Here is a 22,518-nt window from a genome sequence, read left to right on the forward strand (position 1 = left end):
GCACCTGCTGGGGTGAGCACCGGGGTATCCATTTCCACACAAGCAGACACCCCGAGATGCTGAGGGAAGTGGCCATCGACAACAACACAAAACTAATTTCAGGTACCAGGGTGTTAAAAACCTTACCATGAAGCTTTTGTGCTGAGGACAGGAAGGCAAGAAGGGTGATGCAAGCCTTTCTGCAGGGCAGTATGTCAGCGCTGTCCGTGGCCTGAGCCCGGGAGAAAGCAGCTCACAGGAAGTGGGGATGGCAGCCAGGGGGTTGGAAGCCAAATCCTTGGCGGTAGGGGGCTCCGATCCCAGTGCTGTGCTGTGAACTGATGGCACAGCTGGAGACTAACAACAAGGATTATAAAGCCATTTCCAAACCCCAGTCCATCCCTGATTGGCACTGATATTCCCTTCATCCCTTCCTCCAGGGATGAGAATTGAACTCCCCTTTGTCACTGGAGTCAGTGAAGACAGCGTAGGGGAGCTTGGTGCACGCGCGGTGCCTGTGCGCCTGCCCTGCCCCAGCCGCTCCTCCTCCCGAGGAGAACTCCCTACATACAGGGGCACGGGTGTCAGGAGCACACGCAACGGGTACGCAAGCACACCTCCTGCCAGCAGCCCCTCTTTTCTTCGGCTGATGCGACTGGAGTGGCATTAGCCCCCTCTGCCTGGGTGAAGAGGGACACTGAGGCTCCCAGGCTTCATGGCAATAGCACACGCAGACTGGCTCCCCGTGCCAGCGTTACCGAGCCCCGTTATCCCCAGGGCTGTCCCTGACTAAGGACGGCGTAATGAACACGGTCCCGCTGTAAGAGACAACGTGCCTGCCATCAGGCGAACGCATCACGGGGAAATTTGTGACTGCGGTTCATGTTTTCCGAACACAACCTGACTTCTGGCGGAAGAGCAGCACAGGTTGCTCCGCGTGTCTGCTCCTCGGCCGTCTTCATGTAGGTCACAGCCATTTGTAAAGCTCCGGGGGCTCCCCAGGGACCCCGGCCGTGCTGGTGAGGAGCGTGTTCGCTCTTAGCACTGGTGGGAGATGTGCCGGGAGCGGCCGGGCTGTGCTGGGGGAAGGAGCTGCCGCGTAGCTGAGTACAGCTTGGAAAATAGATGAGCTTGAGAGCGCCTGGCTCAGCCATGGGGGCTCCTCTTTTCCAAATACACTCACAGACTGAAAGGTCCCACAGCCACTGGCAGCCTGTGCTTATCGCCTGTTCCCCATCCAGTTGGTGGGTCAGTGCCCTAAATCATCTGTCCCTGCAGCAGCGAGGATACGATGGCACAGCTTTGTGCCTGGTCACTAGGGCGAGGGATCTGACGGAGCGCAGCGTGCACGCTGTGTCGTGACGGGGGAGACGCTGTGCTGCTCTTACAGCGTGCCAACCACCCTGCGCGCTGACCTACATCAGCTGGCTATGCCGGAGCAAGCGAATTCAGCCAGTGCCCATGCTTAAAATCTGGGCTGGTTTGGATAAAGCGATGCCACTTCACACTGCCAAGGGAGATGTGCAGGACAGGACTTGTCCAAAGGCTCCCAGTTGCTCCCAGTTTTAAACCTGTGACAGACACAGGGCCTGAGCCTCCTGGCTGGCTGTCACCAACAGAAAGTGTGGTTTACCAGCCTTTATTCTTAGCGTGCCAACTCCGGCCTCCGCAGAGCCGCCGCGTGCCCATGGCCAGGACAGCCTGTCTTGCCTTGCTGCCTCCGAGCCGTGAAGAACCAGCTGGTGCAGGAGGAGCAGGGAGGGCTTTGGGCCTTGCACCCCAGGAATAGCCACACCAAAACAGGACTCTGGCTCCCCGATGGGCACTTGGATTCTCCTCTCACCTGTAATGACAGGTTTGGCATGATCTGATGGGAACGGAACTGCTTTGCTGACGTGGGACTCTGCTGAACAGTTATCTGCATCCCAAAATCCTGCGCTCCGGAGAGGAGCGCACGGGGAGGTGGTGGGGCCACGGGTCTGCAGGACAGCCTGGTTCCCTCACACGCTCCACTTCTGTCTTCATTCCCCTAGCACAAGCACCAGTGTTCTGCCTGTCCGTCCCACATTCCAGCGGTTTGATCCTGCCTTCCAAACCACAGCGAGCATTGCTGCAGAGCCTGTGAAACCTGCCGGAGCGTTTACCGCCGCATAGGTCAAGTCTCCAAAGAAAAAGAGGAAGGAATGACTTAATTCCTTCGCTCAAGACTGTTAATAAGAGCAGAGATATTTTGACCAGGAGGAATAGAAGTTGCAGTGTTTGATGGACAGTGTAAAGGCAGATACCCCAAGGATCCACCCTTGCTGTGCCATGAGCGGTAAACATTTTAATGGCATGTGAAGAATAATGAGCAATCCTACCTTTCCACAGCTACACCTCCCCAGCCTATCAGAACAGCTAATACTGGCACTACAGCTGTGACAGCACCTAGCTGACACAGCCTTTAAATCAACATCTTCGCTAACTGAAACATCTGCAAGACTTACCACTAGGGAATGCAACATTCCATTTTAGTTTATGACAGAATTCTCACAGGCCTTCAACGCCTGCAAAAGAAATATTCACCTCACATGCATCACTGGCTGCCTACACTGATTTTCAAACAAACTACCTTGAGAGCTGTGGGTTTTAATACTAGCTATGATAGCAGGTACCCATTCTCAGACAACACAGATGATTCATGCACAATTGAAACCTGGTTGAAAAATTAGGCCAAAGACCAGGAATCTGAGTGTATTTTGTTGGAAACATCCAGGTTTTTTAAAAATGACTGCACTCTCACTCTTGAAAACCAGGCCCCTGAGGAGAGTTTTAAACTGGGCACCGCACATGAAGACGCTCCCAGGTCCCTGTATTCCTTTGAGAACAGTGATTTAAAAGCTTGAATCAAAAGAGCTTCCCAGTTAAAAGCCTGAGTCGGAGCTGAGGGCTTTTTCCTTAATCAGGACCAGGCGAATTAAAAGGAACACAGAAGACTGAATCTACACAACCAGTCATTCATTCAAGGAAGAGACAGAAGTGGGTAGAGAAGGGAAACAGACCACGTGAGAGCAAGAGAGAGCCCACAAATGAGCAGACATACAAGTGAGAGGATGCTAGGAGACTACCAGGAAAGGCGGTAGTAACAACATGCAAGTGTTCCAGCACCAGCCAATGTGATTTTCAGAAGTGACAAATCCTTTCACACCAATCTAAAAGGAAGAGCAAATTCTTAACCCACTCTTAAGAAGTCAGACCTATTTATCCATTGCTAGCAAGTACATCTGAAGGATCTGGTGAATGCATACCAGAGTGTAACAATACTATCATCTGCTCTAGTAGCACAAGTGCTTTACAAAGCTTCAGCGGTAAGAGAAAAGGATGGCTAGGACTGGCTGACGGAGGAGCAGCCTAGCAGCTCCCGTACCGGCTGTTAGCGCAAGGCTGGGTATTTCCAGAGCAGGATGGCGCCGTCTGCACTCACGCTCACAATGTACTTGTTCCCAGGGCAGATCTTGAGACGGGTGATGTTGCCACTGTGTCCCACTCCAACATGAGTCACCGCACCCTCGTGATAGTCCCACAGCTTCACCAGACGGTCATCACCACCTGCATCGGGCACAGAGGAGGGACACACTATTACACAGAGTAATATGCTTTTTGTTCCCAGATCACAGGCAGGGGAATGCTCAGGAATTCATTTGGTTTAGGGAGAGCGGGATGCAGAGTGTTGGGCATTATTGCAAAAATGACTTCTTTTCAACTGCAGTGGAGAGCCAGTGCCCAGCAGAGTGCTCAGGACCAGCAGCTCAGAGGAGCTACAGCCAGCAACTGGTACCAGTAATACACAGGGCCTTCCAAAGGCTCTTAACAAATATTCGTTCAAGAGGTTCATCTAACAGAGCTGGTGCTGACAGCAAATCGGTGGGTCTTAACTACAGTTGTTATACACGATACCATGGCTCGTCTAAGCCAGTGCTAGGCTCCCCGAGGAGATGTCACGATGGCGGGGAACATGTGAGCCTGAGGCTGGATGGAGCCCGGAGTCACTCCCACTTGCAAACCACCAGAGACTGCCAGGCTTCTGGAGTAAGGCACTTGGACAAATCATTCCAGCACACGGTGAACACCACTGAGCTAAAGGAGGAGCAGGGCAAGGCGAACCCCTGTGTTCTTCCCTTGCAACCTTGTCTTCAACTCTACATGACATCTTCCAAGCCTGAACCACAGCCTCTTTCTAACTGTTTTTCTTCAGTGATTTTGTTTTCTCCTTTAGCTGACCCCTTTTAGGTTTCTCTTTCTTTGCTGAGATTCTTGGTTCACCGCCTTCCTTTTCCTGCGCTTAGGATGACCTCCTCTCTTCTCCATTTGTCCACCCACTCACCTGTAACAAAGCATGCCCCGGCTGACGTGATGTCCATCCCATTGATGGAGCCTGATGCAGACCCTTCCACTTCTCTGACTGCAGAGCCATCCAACACTTCCCAGTATCCAATCTGGAGAGCAGAGCAGAGAGGAGAGCTCAGTCGTGCACGAACAGCACACGGATGTCAGCACTGCCACGCAACACAACCTTCTGAGGGGGCACAGGAGTTTCACCACGTAACCAGCACCAGAGTTTGTGCTTTGCAATTACTGCAAACAGAATTCCTGCGGCTTGGCTTACCTTTCTGTCTGTTCCACTGGTGATTATCTGGTACTCTTCAGGATGGTAACACACACATTTGAACGACGTGTGGGCTCGAATAATTTGTTTTCTTACACAACGCCTGCAAAACACCCCCAAAACAGGAGAGAGCAATAGGGTCAAAAAATGGACTTTGCCTGACCCATCTCTGCCTGTGCTATACGTGAGATCTCTCCTTCTGTTTGGGTATTTTCAGGTACTGCTCTGAGCTCAGGGTTTCATGAAGCCTATCACGGTCATCAGTTCAGTTCCCCATCACAGCTGCCTTGTAAGGCTTTTGTCATACAAAATTAAATTTTTTAATCCAGAATGCTTTCTAGGTGCTACTCACTACGCAAACATTGCCTCATCCCTACCACAACGCAGGAAGCCTGCAGATCTAGTGGATCTTCTAGTGGAAGGTGTCCCTGCCCATGGCAGGGGGGTTGGCACTGGATGGTCTTTAAGGTCCCTTCCAACCCAAACCGTTCCGTGATTCTATGATCTGCAGTAGCTCAACAGGAGTCATACAGGGCTGGAAAATGGAGCTAGTGGGAAACTTGGGAAATCACCGGTGTCCCCCCGCCCCTTGGCCGAGCAGGATGCAATGCATGTGAACAACTCGAGACAAATGTTTGTCTAAACCTTTCTGAAAAGTTGCCAGCATTGGAGGTTCTACATTCCCTGACTTGACTGTTCTTTCTCGTAACTTTTACTTCCTAATGCTCTTTTCCCCCGCCTCCTCATTATGTGGTTCCCAAGTAGGGCAGAGTGACCCAAGAGAGACATCACCAGCACTTTAAGTGCCTTGCAATACTTATCTGTGTCCTTACACAATATCCCAGATGACGCACGTTCCATCAAGACTGGTTGTGACACACTCTTGGTCGTTCTTCTTAATCTTAATGCAGGACACGGCAGATTTGTGCTCCTTCAGAACTTCCCCCAGTCTGTGAGTCTTTTCACCAATCTCCCAGACCCTCACCTGAAAAGCAGCAACAAACATCAGCTCTTGTACCACCTGGTGCTGCCTGAGCCCAGGAGATGCCTGCGGCCTTCCTGAGCTCTGTTTCTCTGCTAACGCACACAGGAACTGGATCCCAACGGACTGCCTCTATTTCCCTGCGGGTTATTTGTGCAGCTGACTCATAAAACCCAACTGAGTTCTTGAGAGTCTAATCCACTTGGTTCAGGAATTCCTCACCATTAACCCAGACCTTGGTTTTGCCAAGTTCCTACTCTCTCGTGCTCCAGTTTACTCATCTCCTCATCAGGAAATAGCACCTAGTCCATGATGTATTTCCAGTGGTGCTTTAAAGATCAAAGACCAAGGCTTCTGCAATGGAATATAAAAAAGCTACATGCCATTTGTGCTAAATATAATGCCACTAAGTAAATACGAAACGGCTCTTTAAATCCTTGATGTGAAATATGTGCCTGAAAGCACCTCTTTTCCCAGTGGTGGTAACAGCCAAAAGCTTTCTTCTTTGAGCGCTTGATCCTTCACACCTTGCATTTGCTCTCCCTAGTGCCAAACTTGAGGACATCTGTTGGCTTTTACACTGCACTAAGGTCAAATCCCAGCGATAATTTCGAAATTTAGACACTGACACCAAAAGCAGAGAGCGCCAACCTTCCGTGTTCCCAAGTCTGACGCCGGGTTGGTTCCCTGTGCAATCTGGATGCCCAGTTCCCACTTGCCAAGTGATCAGAGCATCCGGATCCCTTAAGCAACCCTGAAAGTCACAGCTTTCAGATGACTGATTTTGACAGACCCGTTAGCATTTCAGAACACCTTTTTGTGTTCCGAATGAATACTGCAAGTGCTCCCCTGCAGTTCGCATTTCTACTTAACCATCCTTTAGCTTTAATTCTGTCTCAGCTGTCTTTTTCAATTCAGAGATCAACTAACCGGAGCCAGTGCCATTCCATGGGTGTCGACACAGAATCTAGGTCCTCTGCTTCTGCATCCTCCAGTGCTAATCATACCAGGTACTTAATTGCTCTTTTATTAGTGAAGGGTTGAAGTGGCTCATCATCTCTCATGTCTTTAGACAGTGAGAGGAGGCAGTGCTGCTGCTACTGCTCTCCAGGAGAGCGGAGGTGCAGAATGACTCAGAAAGATGGTTCCATGATTAGGACATTAGCCTGAGATTTGGAAGACCTAAATTCAATTCCTCACTCTTCAAGACTTGCTGTGCAGTCTGCAGCACAGCGCACCGAACACCTGAGATCCGTATAGGCAAACAGAGCACACAGCAGTTAAATCACCGTCACAACGCAGGCACAACTACATGTCTGCTTCCGAGTGCCTGCCAGACTGCAGAGGAAGTGCAAAGCAAAGAATATGAGCTTTCCACGTCTAATTATTTACTTTTAATATAAATAACCCCCTTGTGTTTAAATTGTTGAAACAGGAGGAGGAGTGTCACTTTCACAGGCTGGAGAGGGCCACTGCTATGTGAAGTGCACAGAGGAGCCAAGGCACACGCTGTTTGCTTTGTATGGCCGGTAAAAACCTGTTGAACCGCACAGGTATGATGGCTACAGTATGATTTCTGAGTTTTACTGCTATTTCTATTGGAATGTTTCCATTAGTGTATTACAAACGGAGTTATTAGAGTCTTTTATTAACACCATCATCTAAACCAGACTGTACCATCCCAGAAAACGAGGAAGGTATCCCATAGAAACTGCAGCAATATAAAGTGAACTTTGTGCTATGAAATGAATTCATACAGGTCAGTTTGGACAGGACTAGGACTCCCAAAGCAACAACAGAAAGAAAGTCTGTGAGGGAGTACAGTTAGACAGAGGCTTGCAAACAATGGCTAATGCAGCTAAGCCAAATACAGGGGAGAGACCAATGAACAAAAAGGGTTAAGAGCATATTCTGCATTAGAAGGATTTGGAGACTACCATGCCAGCAGAAGTCGGGGCATTGTTTTACACTGTGCCCTCTGAGAGCAAGAGATTTGCATATATCAAAAGCTAATATTTTCACTCAGTCCTTTGCTCAAGTGAAAGCTAAGAATAGCTCACGTTCTGACTAAGCGGTTGCAGACAATTCCCAGGCCCTGTGATGAGAACACAAAGCTGCCCCAGGTTCTTATGCAAAAATTACCTGCCCTTCAACTCCTCCGCTAATGATCCGTTTACAGTCACTCGTAGCAGCAATTGCCGTCACTCCCAAGTTATGGGCACAGTTAATCTCATACATCGGCCGTCCAGACTCCGGCAGGAAGGCACGGATTTTCCCGTCATTCCACGCTGATGAATATAAAGAAGCAGATTACCCAGGCACACAGACCTTCCCCATGTTATTGTCTCTCCTTCCTTTCCAAATGAACTCGGTGTTTTATTAAGTTCCTTTATAAGGCCCGCGTTGGATCACCAGTACACACGGGGAAACCTCTACTGCAGAGGAGCCCACAAAGCTATAGCCCCAGCTGAACCATTAACATTTCATTTGGTTTTGGTTCCGACTAGGGGCCATCTGGCTTGGTAACAACGGGAGGGACTGCGTCGCTGCTCTAGGACTGCAGTGCTTCCTGTGAAAGCAATTTGCCTAGGGTGGCGGGTGGCAGGTTTCTGCAAAAGGCGCCCTGCACACATCACGGGTTAATCTGTTGCAGGCAACAGGTTCATAGTTTAGAGTTGGGTCTTGTGAATAAGACTGAACTGAGGTGGGAATTGCTGGAATTCCCATCCAAAGCCAGGTCTCAAAACCTTGCCTTCCACAGACACTAAATAGAGCACCAGGCTGCCAGGAGTCGTGAGCAAAGTTCCCTGGACCAGCTGGAAGCAAGGAAGCCTTTGGGTCAAGCAATGAACTGAGTTCAAGCCCATTCCCAATTGAATCCTCTCTTCATTCTAACATACTGATGTTATTACATTTGGCAACACTTGAAGATGGGGCTCAGCCACGGGTTGGACCGACCGTTACCTGAAATGATGCTCTTGCCATCCGGCATAATCTCTATGGCGTGGCAGGTTGCACTGGGGGTGACGATTTGCAGGAGCTCCCTGTGCTCTGGGGTGTGCCACACCCGAATTTCATTTTTGGAGCAGGTAGCAAACAGGTCAGAAGTTCCCCTGAAAAATTCAGAGAGGAGAGGCAATGAGGAGGGGCATCCAGAAAATGCTTCTTTCTCTGTCAGATGTGAAATCACCCGGCAAAGCTCAGCTGTTTCTAACCTGCAACTGCAATCTTCCCAACTGGCATCACTATGGTTAGGAAAAAGGCTTTTTTCATAGCATCACCTTTCTCACGTAAAATTCCCCTGGTTTGGTTTCTGTTCAAAGTGTTCATTTTAAGGAACAGTTAAAGTGAGACGAGAAGAAACCTTTCGACTCAAGTTGTGACATTATTTCCCATATCCAAGCTCAAAACAATCTCACGTGTTGTATATAATAGATACAGAAATGGGTGTGGAGGTGCTGACTGCCCAGAGTTAACATCAGGGACTAACAGCCGCCCCACATTGTGAAGATGTCATTTTTTATCTTGCTTACTGCATGATTCCTATTCAGCACTGCTGAAGGCAACAGAGATGATGGCAAAAGCCTGTTCATAACACACTTCCGATACGTTTGAATAAAAAAGACCTGCAGCATTTCAAAGGCTATGGGACTGAATGCTTTGAAATAAGCTCTAAACCATACATCCTAGGGATATGAGAGAGAGTGAAATCTAGAAAGGCACCACATGCTTTTGTTCAACATCACTGTCCCGAAAGAGGAACCAGGATGGAGAAAACTGGCACAACAGAAGCGTAGCCCCTTTCAAGCCCTGCTCGCATGGGCGCTGTATAAAGCTGGGTAACATCAGCAATGGAAGTACCCTGAAGTAGGCCAGAATAGGGAAATTAAGCCTGTATTCCCAATCAGTGACATGCTCTGTTGGAGAGCAGTTAACAGATAAAATGTTAAACATGTATGCAAGGATGTAGTCCTGTAGTCCCTACAGTCATGACTAAATCCAGTTCATCCCAACACCCCTGTGACGCAGACGCGCCAGGCAGGTGTATTAGCATCAGATGACCCCAAAGCTCCAACTGATTTTCTCATTAAAGTAGAAGGATGTGGGTTTCTTAGGCTGGTGACAAGCAGGGAGCAGGGCTTCCCGCGCCGTGCACTTCACCGTAAGATTTGATCCTTTGTGCCGTGTCACAAAGTGATGCAGCATGCCAAAAAGAAACACTTTCATCCGATCAAACCCTCCTTCCCTATTTGGAGAGGAAACCACCTGTCCATTGTGCTACTCTCTGGAAAAGATCAAGTGTCACAATCCTACTATACAGGAAGAGGGAAGGTTTGCTGCCTGTTCACAAGACCAACACAGACAGGTACACCCAGCATCTCTCCTCACAAGCCTAGAATTTAATGTAACATGCCATATTGTCAAATGTGAAATCATAAGTGAGGCTGAGAGACCCCAAGAGCCTCTTTGAACAGTTGTGTCAGTCAGGTTTCAGCCAATGTTACAGGTGGGTAGAAAAGCAGACACCTCCCCAAGCTCTAGCTGCAACAGGGTACACAAAAGCAGACTTTCAGGCTTCACACTGCTGGCAGACTAAGTGGCCCGACTCTCCTAGCACCAACCCTAGGAGAAAAAGGGGGGTTGCCATCACTGCCGTCACCCAAACACAAAGAATTCTCGTCTTTTATTTAGAATTCTCTCTGTAGACGAATGATTTTTCCAATTCTCAAACTCAGACTGCTGCCTTCTGCTTTCAAGCAGCTGCTCACTGTCACCCTTGCATTTCACTGGCAGGTGACAGCATTGCCTGTACAAATCGTCCCCCAAGGATCTTAGTAGGCTTTGGGTTCCTGTTGGTTGCAAGGGGTTTACGTAGCTATCCTGACCTTATTGGCAGCTTACCTAAACTTCTACACCAGGCAAAAGCATCCCAGCCAGTTATACTCACAGGGCAAAAACGACGTCGTCGACGACTGCGTTGTGACAGTTGGCGATCAGCTCCTCTTTAAATGCAGTGTAGTCAACTCGGTAAATCTGGCACTTGTTTGTCCCTACAAAGAACTGGTGACCCTGATCTCTCCATGTCAGAGAAGTGACAGCACCGTGAACTTGAATCTTCCTGTGAAGAGAAAGCAGAGGTTTGGCCTGACACTGACCCTGAGATACTTATTTTCCAGCTTCCTTTTTCCCCTGACTTAGGAGAGACTTGACTTGCCCTGCTTCCCCCAAAAGCTCCACACTAGGCTGCCATATCAACACGCAAGAACGTGGTCAGGACTAGGATTTCATTGCCAGTCACACGCTCATACTTCATATGATCTTGCCTGTCCCACCTGCCAGGACTTGCGAAGGCAGCGCTTTGGAGACTTTGTTTTCTGGACCAGGGCCTAAGGTAACAGCATCTTTGTTGACACTGTTGTTCAAGTGCTCTTAAATATCCCATAGTCAAGAATATTTCCAGACAGTTTAGACCTTCTGGGAATAGTTTTGATTGTACAAAGCTAAGCTTGCAGAAATGTGTGCCTAAGCTGGCTATTCAAACGGTGCAAAATGAATAGCTGTGAGCCCAAGTTTCAGGTCACATACGGGGAAATGACGCCTGCAGCTTTCTATTTCTCTGCAGAAAAAAGCCTTGCAAGTACTCCAGCACTTCCAGACGTGCCTATAAAATTAGCAGAGCCCTCCTTTACAATCCCATATCCTCCAACAAACCCTTTTTACGATGGCAAATACCACTCTTTCTCAGCTGGCGAAATAAGCATAATTTTACTGGCTTCAGCAAACCTGTCTCACTTTGCATCAATTTAGGAGCTCACTCCTAATGCCTAAAAGGAAACAACAGTCATTTAAAATGAACAATGAGCAGGGAAATTCACTTCTGTGCCAATGCATGCAATCATTTTCAGTCTCCTTTAACTTCATTACGCTGGAAACATACTGTCTATTTTGTCTGCAGGACTGAAAACCAGGTTTATTTGCATCATACCTTTACATAGAAATGATTGGTTCCTATACTGTCACCTTTTGGGGGAATTGTTACCTCTACCCTCCTGATTCTTGTACCTACAAACTCACTTCATTACTTTGTAGTTTGAGCCTTTACAGAGCGCTACAATCCCTCTTCCGGTGCCGACTATTAAATCTCCTGTGTTCAGCAAAAGCAAAGCTGTGATTCCCTAGGAGAAAACAGGATTAAAACACAATTGGATGGAAGCAGAGTCTCTTTATTGCTGCAGCCGTGCTGAATAGCACAACGGAGTCTCTATCACGCTCCCGATGATGGTGCATATGTCACTCAAGTCTGGCTTTATTGGTGCCCTTTGACTGACCTAGGCTAAAGAGTGGCTCTCTAGAGGGAGAAGGGAGAAAGGAGTTATTCATTGCAGGTATATGTGAACTGTAACAGTACGAGCGAGCAAACAGCATCATCCTGAATCCTCCAGCACAGCAAGGACCATGTATGAGCCTACATATCCTTGCCTCATTCCAGCAAGCAACACACACGCTTTGTGTTAGTGCCTCTACTTTCCCTTCCACTGTTTCTTCATCTATCAGACAGGAAAACAACAGGGGGTAAAACTCAGCCTAAGCGTCCCTTCCTACAGATCCTCTGTCTGAACAAAAACAGTTCTCAGCCTTGCCACAAAATTTCAAATATAAGAAAAGTCAGTCTCTGCTTGTGTTCTGCTACCTGTGAAATAATATTACTCTTCCTTAAACGAGAGAGAAATACTTGAAAATCTCTGAAAGACTCCAAGATAGGCAGCAAGAGGGGTGAAGTGACTTCTGTGGGGTTAAATCCTGATATTCTTAGTCAGAAAAATATCCCTACTGGCTTAGGGGAAACATATGGATGAGTGAGATGGAAAGGAAAAAAAAAAAGGAAATCAAGGAGCTTTATGCCATCCAAACTTGGACTGAAAACTAAGCTCTGTCACGAAGGAAGCGTGTACGAGAGGCACTTCCACGCTCTCCGAGAGGGCAGAAACTCATCGCCATCAGTGGTTCCAAATCAGAGAAGCCAGCTGGTAGCAGCTCCAGGCTCCCCGTGGCTTGCGAAGAGTCGGTGGAGCTTGACATTTTAAGCTGTGATACGGGCTCCAGCAACAGTTGCTGCTACCTGGGTTGATGAGCAGCACTGCCAACTGTTGGGAGTACCAGCACATTTTTTGCCTTTAAGCCCGAGCTCTTAGTGCCATAATGTGAAAACAGCAGTTTCTGCTTGGTGAAGATTTTTCGGGGAAAAAAGCCCCACCTCCAGCATGTAGTGTTGCGAAAGCATGAAGAACTCAACGCTCAAAGAATAATCAAGAGGCAAATCAGAATAATTCTGCATTTATTCTTTGGGAACAAGTGACTGTTGCGTGCTTGCCTTGTGATTTTTGAACAAACACAGGCATCAGCACTTTATCATAAAGGCTGACATCTAAGCAGCACCACCCAGCATCCCTCTTCTTTTCAACCTTTAACCTGGTCCAACCCCAGCACATTTTCAGGATTAAACACCTTCAGAGCGTTTAAAAGAATGAAATCCAGAAAGTGTTTATTTGCTGTGTGGAAAGGGCTGAAGCTCGAAGGAACGAGAGAGGGAGTGAAGAAAGAAGGGAAAACAAAGTGAACATTTCAGCTGTTCAGACCCAGAGAGGATGTTGCAAAAGCCACAGATAAAGATGAATTCAGAGAAATTACTTTGTTTCGATTATTCAACCAAATAGAAGCAACCGGTTGTTTTTCAAGTCTTGCTTATACTTTCTGAAGAAAATAAAAATCACCATATAGGTAAGCGCACATTCCAGGGCTGGCATTCCCAGCAGCCTTGTACCTACCTACACGTCGGCTTAAGGACTATTTAACTTCAGGATCAAATAAATATGGATTGCAAAAACAAAAACAAAAAAAGGAAAAGAAATCCCTGATTTGTAATTATTTGCCCTGGATTTCTTCCTTAGTCTGTCTCCACCAGGAGCATATCCACAGTCTCCTATAACACCAGGACCTCCAGAGAGGATTTCATGCTGCACTATCACAACACTACCAGGCAGGAAGCCAGGTTTCATGCAAATATTCTTAGCAAAAGCACAAGAACAAAGGGATTCTTTCTAATTAGAAACACGAACGACAAACAGAACTGTTTCTGAACAATGTTTTTAAAAACTTCCTACGAGGTGCTGGCAGCATTTTGCGAGCCCCTTTTAACACAGGCCCACCTTTTGATCTCCTGTTCTGCAGTTTTTCCTGTAAAAGACTTCCACCTCCGGTGCCCTTTGCGTTCAGCATTATGGCAGGTGGCGGCATTAGAAATCAAACCTGTGACTACGTCGTTTATCTGACTGCAGCTCCCTGCTACTTGCTAATAAATCAAAGTTTCTGCAGCGCTGCTCAAACTGCTTTGATTTTCCCAAGGTATTCTCTTCAGTTCTTAAATTGGAGGGCGAAGTGGGTATTAGTAAGACAGAAAATAAACCACCTTAAAGTGGCCAGGATTCACTGCCAGGTTCTCAAAATCATCAGAGTTTGATTTCAACCGTAACTCGACAATTGTGCTTCTCTCGTCCAGTCTGAATCACCACGAGTAAACAGCTGGCTTAATACTTGGCACTTGTTATTCACAGAGTCAAGCAGTTAACGATGAATATTCCATTTTTATGTACGCCAGTGCTCTTGTAGATGAAATGCGGAGTCTAATGTGGGAGGTTAAAAATATCACCATTCATTATTTACTCCTTACAAAAAGAAACCACTGCTTTGAAGTATGATTATAAATAAAAAATACCAGCAGAACTCCAGCCTGCCCATACCCTTCCCCGCAGGGATACTTGCTCTTTGTCCCATTCTGATCTCTCGCAAAGTTCCGGAGCGCTCCGTGAACTCTCCCAGCATACCTCCTTTAGATGGTTTTGTTTTACAATGCAAAGCATTCCAACTATTTCTGAAAACGCATTCGCAATCCTACAACTCACTGTGCGTCTGAATGGGCGCCTTATAGCTCCTCAAGCGTGCGACGGGGATAAAAATTAATATTGCTGTTTATTCTAGTATTCCAGATGTTACAGAAAGGCACTTAATTCCATGTAGATGGAAAACAAGTTGCTTCGTCATGCCCGTGAACTATTCTGCCACTCCTCTTCAAAACAGAAACAAAGACACCTTCAGATCGTGTCTATGCAATAAACACATTCTTACACATCTGACGGCAAAGTTCCTTTAAGGTTGACCAAATTACTTTCAATAAACAGCCTCTCCTCACCCAAGCAGTATCGAAACCCTCTCTTTAAAGATACGCTCGTCGCGGGGTGGCTGTGGATTCCAGGTTCAGTTTCATGCTATGCCACAGGCTGGTAATTCCCGGTGAAGAGGGTTTTCAGAGATGCAGGGGAAGGTTCACTCACGAGCACGCACCTTTTCAGGCAGCGCTGCAACAAGGCGATGAAACGGGTTCCGAGGCAGAGACGGTTCCACCACTGGAGGCTGTAGAGCCAACCTCCCTGCCGGGAGCGAGGAAATGCCTGGTTAGGAAAGGCAGCGCGTGTCCCAGAAGCCACACTTCGGAGCAGTCGTGCCGACCTTGGAAGGGCATCGCTCAGTTCTGAAAGAAGCTGTACGGCAACGCCGCTTGGCACAGCGAGAGAGGTGAGAATTTTTGTGACAAGTACTAATACAGGGTACATTTTCCAAACAGACACAAAGGGTGTGAAATACACACAGCTCTGCAGCGGGGAGGGGAATGAAGACTGACACTTCTCCTAGGGTTAGCAATATGATGTACTAAGTTGTGCAGAAACAAGGATGCAAATACTTTTGATAAATGCTGTGGCTTTGACTTGATAAAGCATCTGCAAAATCTCTCTTCTGGCATTAAAGGTTCCGCTACGATAGGAAACTGCTGCCATAAAACATTAGCTCCTACGTGCGTTCAGGGAGGACTTGTTGACAGTCTAGTGACAAGGCATTATTTGTATGCAGAGATGTGCAACGGGTGGCTGGAAAGGGAATCACAGCACGGAGCTAGGAAGGGAAAACTGCGAAGTACGGAAGCCTATCTGACAGTAGCTAGAGAGAAAAATGTATCAGCAACTTCTCACCGACTGCAACACTGCAGGTTTGCCCTGATGAATTCCCCGTTTTGGGCACAGGAAAACTGCATTGGCAGGAGTGCGGGAAGAGAGCAGAGAGGAAGGAAGCAGCAGAAGGGGTGACAGGGTTGAGCACCTGTCTGACTGAAAAACATGCCTCTGAACAGAAATGTCTGTTTTAAGCAACAGGGTAAAGGAGGAGATTGGAAGGATGACTTGCTATTTCCATCCAGTGCGAATATATCCTTTTCTCTCCCTTCTCCCAGAATGACCAGTGGTATAGCTGAAGTAGCTGCTGTTACATAACACTAATAGACCTAAGTGTAAGTCTGATTAATTCCTACCAGCCCGGCTCTCATCCACAAGGGTGGCAGGCAGCTGTGACGAGATCCATTTCTGGGCCTTCTCTTCTCCCTAGCATCTTGTCAGTCTCTTGCATCGTCAGAGGTCCTGTTTTTCTTTGGCTTTTCACCGTCGGAAGTCATGCCGGCTGAAGCCCACGATGCTCTAAAGGTCTGTGCTGCAAACTGTCGTTCCTATGGATCTGTCTTGTGATAAAACCCTCCCACAGTACAGACTGGACTGTGGTCTGGCCTTGAGCCTCTGTTTTTCTCTAAGAGGCCCTAGGCCCTCTTTCAACCCCCAATTGCACGGCGTCCTGCTAATGACCCTATTGGATTGCTTCTTCAGCAATGTTCTCAGAAGTACGTTTGTGAGGGTCTGTTTCAAGTGCATTTGGCACCTGAAAACAAGGGAGTTCAGGACCTTGTGTGGCTTCAACCAGGTAGCCCAGGTACCTGCTAGAGGTAGAAGGGCTCAAACCATGCAAGCATTTAAAAGGGGAGTGACATTCAATCTTCAAGACCGCAGCATCAGAGCCAGCAGAGATGAGCCAGGATATGGGTCCTGTGTGGATGTGAAAGCCTGAAGGATGACTGCTTAACAGTACAGGTATACCCACAGGAGCATGCGCCTTCAGCAAACTTACAATTCCCATCAGGAAAACAAAGCACATACGTTCTTGTCACTTACTATGTACACAGATTAAACTACTGAGATTCCTGCAATGCAAGTGGGAAAATCAAGTAATAACTTCTCCAACCTTCTGGAATTGATAAACACTGAAATACGTTTCAAAGAATTCAGTGGCTCCGAGTTATCCCAGAGATACGGGCCTGCCCCTGTAATGCACGGAACACTACATTTTGAATGGGCATGTGTATGGCTCGTAGGTACGTGTTGCTACAAGCAAAGTTCAGGAGGTTTAGAGAAACAAGCCCGGAGTAGCTTTTTCTTTGGGGCTGACTGCTGAATTTTTCTTACAGTTCTTACCAGTCTTGTGTTTGCTCCCCGACAAGATCTGCTGCTGTGTAGGACAGCTTCCCCATGGCACCCCGAACGGTACGTTCGGTCCTTCCATCTGCATTGCCTCCCCTGCTGCCCACTGCTTTTCATGGTCGCTAACAGAACCGCCAAAGACATTCAACCTTACACAAGAAGGTTTTTCAGGGAAGTGTTTAAATTCCTGAGGTATCCCTCCCTCCACTGGGTGTAAACCATGAAGCTACAAGAAGTCTTTTCTAGCAGCAAATAAAGAGAAATCAAGAACAAGCGTACTACTAGCTGGTGCTGATTGTTTATCTTTACAGCTCCCTGCATGCAGCATTCTCGTACAAGGAAAGGCCAAAAGCTCCTTCTTCAGGAGATACTCCTGTCTGAGGATGCTCATACCCGCACCCAAGAGTCCCAATTAGAGACAAAAAATAAGCTAAGTTAAATGAACTTTGGAGTTAGGAAGTCAGGCGTGCAGAAGTACGAAAGCAACAGAGGCAACGTACCTGGTGCAACCTTGTTTTCTCCCAGTTGGGCATACGCATTACAATAAACCCCTTCATTATAACATCTCTACGACCTTTTTCAGGAAGGCCTCATCAGTGGCAGAATTGGGATTTGAAGAATTCAGCCTTCTGAAGGGAAGGGGCAGGAATGGTATTGGGAACAATCACAAAAATTGAGGGTGTTGGGAGGTTTTTTTTAGAGCAGTTGTAGTGTTTTGAAGTTTTTCCAAAATACTCTCCTGCTGGCAAACAGCTGTCTTGGAAAATTTCAGCCAGGACAATGTAATAAATCTGGAAGATGTGAATATAGGACGTCAGAGCAGTAAGTGTGGAAAAGCCTCTCAAATAAGCTCTTCTACCAGACCTCCTCTGTCTCACTCCAGCTAGTACCTTCCTAAAAAAAAGCCAACAGCTCAGGAACAACTCCCTTTTCATGATTGTTTTTCACTTTTTATGACATTCACCAGATAAAAAGAAAGTTTGTGGGATGACACATGAGATCCAGGTAAACCCCAAATTCTGAGTCAAATGAACCCAAACAAAGTTGGGCTAATGGTCTCAGACTTCAGCATCAAGACTGGGACACAAAAAGCTAGTAGCACAGAGGAAGGGTGAGTCTGTGAATCACCTTTTCTCCTGGAGGTTGCCCTGTGTTCAGTTACTACCAAAGAAGAGGATAAGAAAAACTTCAAGTCACAGAGCTGCTACTCACCGAGCTGAATTTCTCCTTCTGAGGCCCATGGTCAGTCATCAGCTTGTTGTTTGTATTCACTTTCAGGACATCGCCACTTGATGTGCCCACATAAAAATAATTATCATTATCTGCCATCTGTAGGAAAGCACAAAACCAGAGATCACGGTCTGGATACCCAGACACACGTCCCAGTCGAGCACTGAGCTCCACAAATAGCTTTATTTCAGTGTATTGCCAAGAGTTAGTCCAAAGGGATACAGCCAATGTTTTCATCCCGTCACACTCAAAGATCTGTAACACTGTGGAATGCAAGGCATTTTCTAACCAAATCTAGAGAATATTTTGAAACAAAAGTGGGATCTTCTGGGTGCTAGAGCCTGTGACTAAAATACATGCTGCTTCTCTTCAGAAGCTCTCAAAACATTCTTTCCCAGGATAAAGAAACTGTAGGAGACCATCTGGCATGAGCCAACACTTGGTAACTTCACTGCCATCATGCAGTTGTAATTGGCACTGCTATAAAAACTTGCCTTTTTTACCTAGTCTGCAGAGAGTTCCTTAGTTCAGCCAAATCCTTTTGGCTGAAACTTACCATAACACATGTGATCACTCTTCTCAGGTGCCCTGTCTGACATTCATTTGGTTGGATTTTCCTATTTGCTAGATCCAGTTCCCATACTCGAATGGTTCCACTATAAGAATAAATATAGTGGGATCAAATCCTTATATGCAGAAACATCCAAGTTTTTTCACTATTAGGAGAATTAAAAAGCCTTTACAAGGTTATATTATTCTAAAATATTAATAAAGAGGAGAAGAACAGTATCAGAGAGGAGGCCAGAAGTAAGTCTCTGTTGCAAAAAGACTTGTCTCTTGCAGGAACTTCTTCCAGATAAATCAAAAATCTCAAAGGTTCAGCAAAAACATACACCAGGACTACGGAGGAGTATGTAACAATTCATATGCCAGAGAGCCGTGCACTGTGGAGATCTTAGCTCCTAGAATAGGAAAGGAATGGTACAGGGCACTGCCAACTGTTTTCCAGCACAATTTAACCGACAACATCGGAGCCGATGTAAAACCTTCACACGCAGTCAGCCTTACATTTAACAGAGAGGTCAAATTGCAAAGACCAGCACTCATACGTGCAACTGCCGCCAAGAGCATCCAAAGCCTTCCCTGCTGTAAAGGGAGGCGCAGGCCTGCAACACGTTTCAATGGCAGCTGAGATATATGGGGGCTGTCTCAAATCCATGCAAAAGGTGACTTTTTGTACGAACTTTTGCTACCAGCCAGTCACCAGTTGTACATCGCACCTGGTGGTGACAGGGGATGATCCCATGACCTGCAAGATATCATTGTTTCTACATTAATTAACCATTGTTCAGAGCCACTCACTGACTGCTCTTCTTGTGGAAACACGGGCAACTAAATATTTCAAGCACTGCACGGGGAATGCTGAGCATAAAATCCTGCTGTCAGGAACAGAGGAGATGCAGGCAGCTCCCTGTGTGCTGCTTTGAAAACATATTGTTACCTGTACAACAAGCAGAAATGCCCTAAAGGGACAAGCTGATGGGTATGCGTAGGTCCATTCAGAGCAAAAAGAAAAAACATGAGCACACAGCAGCTTAAGTTTCCTTGCACTTAAGGAAAGACTCTTTGTAAAAGGAAATAGGTCCACGTGTTCTCTCCCTCATTTCTTTCATCTGAATAAAACCTTACTTCCCAGCAGTAACAAATATCTCGTCTCTGCAGCTGGAGCATGCCACGACGGTCGCACTCCCCGCGCTGCGTGCCGAGGCAGGGCTCCCGCAGACAGCCTCTCTCCTACCCACGTGCCACACGACCACGCTGCAGGAGAAGGAGAGGCTTGAAACAGCTTTGCTTTGTGACATTTCTTAAAAACCAACGACGAAAAAACAAATGCCAGACGGACCCTATTTTCCTGCAGTCTGTTCCCCACAGGAGACACAGTAAGTCACTTTGTAGAGATTTTACCCGTGAAAAAACCTTATCGCAAACATGTGGAATTGGAGTTTACATCCCTGCTCCTGAAGGAGGGGAAGGGTATTTGTCAGATTCCTTCTGCTGAACAAAACTCAAATCGTATCTTAGGCCACTCGTAGAATCTGATTTAAAATAAGTTTTTATTCCACTCTTACTTGTTCTGAGTGTCAAAGCAAGCCCTCAGGGATATTTATACTTTTTCAGGGCAGTGCAGTAAGCCAGTTAACAGTGCAGATTCCATAAGATTTCTGGGCAATGTCATCAGCTGAAGAATTAGCTGCTCCCCTCGTCTTCTCCCTCAGCTGTTGCCCTGTACCCTGTCCTCTGCCCACAGTACCCGCCTGGAGTATCCGCTCCACAGAGCTGGATCCTTGAGGAAAGACATCCACAGGGCAAAGAGTCAGACTGCCAGAAGAGGGAGGAGCGAGTGCTCCCTAAGAGCACCCTTCCTTGCCCTACAACTTGTCACAAGCCTCACGCCAAGAAGCGGAAATCGTTACCTGCTGTCATCCTGGCCTCCCAGTGACACCAGATACAGGCTGTTTGGTGAAAACGCTAATCCTTCAACTTTACCCTTATGCAGTGTCAGCCGAGCCAGTAATTCCTTCTTCTGGAAATCCCACAGAATGATGTCTGCCTGAGGGGCAGAGCAACACGGGGTCAAAGCCAGAGCACTAGATAGAACATGCAGGATTAGATAGAACACCTTTCTCTGCCAGGAAAGCTGTTAGAAGCAACCCGGCTTACGGTTAGCTTCTACCCTGCCCAGGGCTCCTCTGACATGAATATGCTTCAGATTAGTTGCTCTAATTCCAGCTTACAGGTTGAGTAGCTCTGAGTCATTTCAGAATCAAAATTTACCCTGAGACACTATTTGACGTAGATTTTAAAGTACTGAAAATGCGAAGACTCGATTCCTTCCAGGCATCTCGGGGTCTTTTCAAATAGGCAAAAATTAAACCATACAGAACTTCAGAGGTCTAAAAATGCAGGTAGGTACCTGTCAAGGGCTTTTGAAAGTCCTAAGCAGCTCTGGAACTCAGGTCACTCTTGAAGTATAATACCATTTATTAACTACTGACTAATGACATTTAGGCTGCCACATACCCACAACATGTTGGGTAAAAAGGACTGGAACTAAGAAATCTCTCAATCTAGTTAATTCAGTCCTAGCAAGACTGCTTAATACTTTACAGAAATATAAACACATACCCAGCAATGGACTAGCCACAACTTCATGCTCTCTGCAACATCCTCCCACTGTAGGCATGTGTTTTCCAACAACAGAAAAAAACAAACTAAAGGTGTTCCCACCACCGGCAAGCCAACCCCAGTTTCTTTGGCCAATATTACGCAGTTGAAATTAGAGCATTATTCACCTTGAAGCTTATGCAGGTGACTTCTCCAGAAGCCACGTACACCCCGTTCCTTGACAACGCGACGCAGGAGACATTGTTGGTGTGGCCGTGCAAGAAAAGCTGTTTCTTCCTATCCACGTCTTGAATAACAACAGTACATCCCAGGGGATAAAGAACATGCTCCTTATCAGGGTGGCAGATGAGGCCACAGGGTATATGCCCTGCAAGAGAAAGGAGTGACACATCTGCTGCTGTTAACGGTCCTGGGGGCTGCAGGCACATCCTCTTGCCCTGCTTGAAGCACAGTCCCAAGGGCAGGCTGACTCTCCCCAACACCTTCGTGCCGGTGGCCTTGCTAGCTGCTCTTCCTAAGGGGAAATCACTTCTTCCCCAAGGGTTATCACACGAGGAGGGCAAAACCAAGAGCTCTCCAGTGCCCCCCAAGCTCTTTAGCAGGACAACCCCGTGTAAAACTCAAGGGTCACCTTGCCACGTTTTGGCCTGCGCTGTGCATCCTACGGCCACCAGATTTAACTGGCCCAGAGGTCTGAGCCTTCAGCACAGTGGGTTCTCCAGGGGCACCTACTAATTCACGGAGGCCACAGCACCAGCCCACGTTGCCACCACCTGCCTCCAAAGAGCTGCAAAGCCACAGATGTTCTGAGAAGGCTGGAGAGGCCCAGCCCCGGCCACAGGCGCGTTTGGGACAGCATTCTGTGCAACCTAAGTTGGCTTCATTTTGCAGTGAAACTCTTCTCATTCGAGTACGCGGGGTAATTAGGGGGAAAAGTCCTGCAATTCAGTCAAACTTTCCCTGTTCTTAACTTTGGCTCCGTCTCTCGGGATGCCGGGCACAGGGTGCTGGGCAAGGGGAGCACAAGGAGGCGGGTGTGGGGCAGGAGGGACCCTGTGAACCCGCTGCTCCGGGCTCATGCCACA

At 47.3% G+C, this 22,518-nt stretch overlaps 1 protein-coding gene across 1 annotated transcript; it reads right to left on the reverse strand.

Annotated features, from left to right (window-relative positions):
• Positions 1-3,391: 3,391 nt before the first annotated feature.
• On the reverse strand, positions 3,392-21,861 carry CFAP52 (cilia and flagella associated protein 52). Its single transcript, XM_010158091.1, has 13 exons — positions 21,601-21,861; positions 20,722-20,858; positions 19,937-20,065; positions 18,804-18,903; positions 18,230-18,346; positions 11,682-11,782; positions 10,555-10,725; positions 8,571-8,719; positions 7,749-7,894; positions 5,458-5,609; positions 4,625-4,727; positions 4,343-4,454; positions 3,392-3,567 (listed from the first exon to the last, which is right to left on the reverse strand). Exons 1-13 carry the CDS (start codon positions 21,859-21,861, stop codon positions 3,392-3,394), a joined length of 1,854 nt encoding a protein of 617 aa, XP_010156393.1.
• Positions 21,862-22,518: the final 657 nt, after the last annotated feature.

This window comes from Eurypyga helias, unplaced genomic scaffold (assembly GCF_000690775.1).
Source record: "Eurypyga helias isolate BGI_N326 unplaced genomic scaffold, ASM69077v1 scaffold32948, whole genome shotgun sequence".
In the NCBI taxonomy this organism is placed as follows: Eukaryota; Metazoa; Chordata; class Aves; order Eurypygiformes; family Eurypygidae; genus Eurypyga; species Eurypyga helias.

Bases quoted from the DNA above. Each gene is read 5' to 3' on its own strand.
- CFAP52 (XM_010158091.1), bottom strand. From the start codon at position 21,861: ATGTGCCTGCAGCCCCCAGGACCGTTAACAGCAGCAGATGTGTCACTC. The intron at 10,726-11,681 runs GTGAGTTTGTAG...TTCTCTTCACAG, and splicing joins TCAAACTACAAAGTAATGAA to GAAGATTCAAGTTCACGGTG. The intron at 3,568-4,342 runs GTGAGTGGGTGG...TGCCCGATGCAG, and splicing joins CGGGGCATGCTTTGTTACAG to GTGGTGATGACCGTCTGGTG.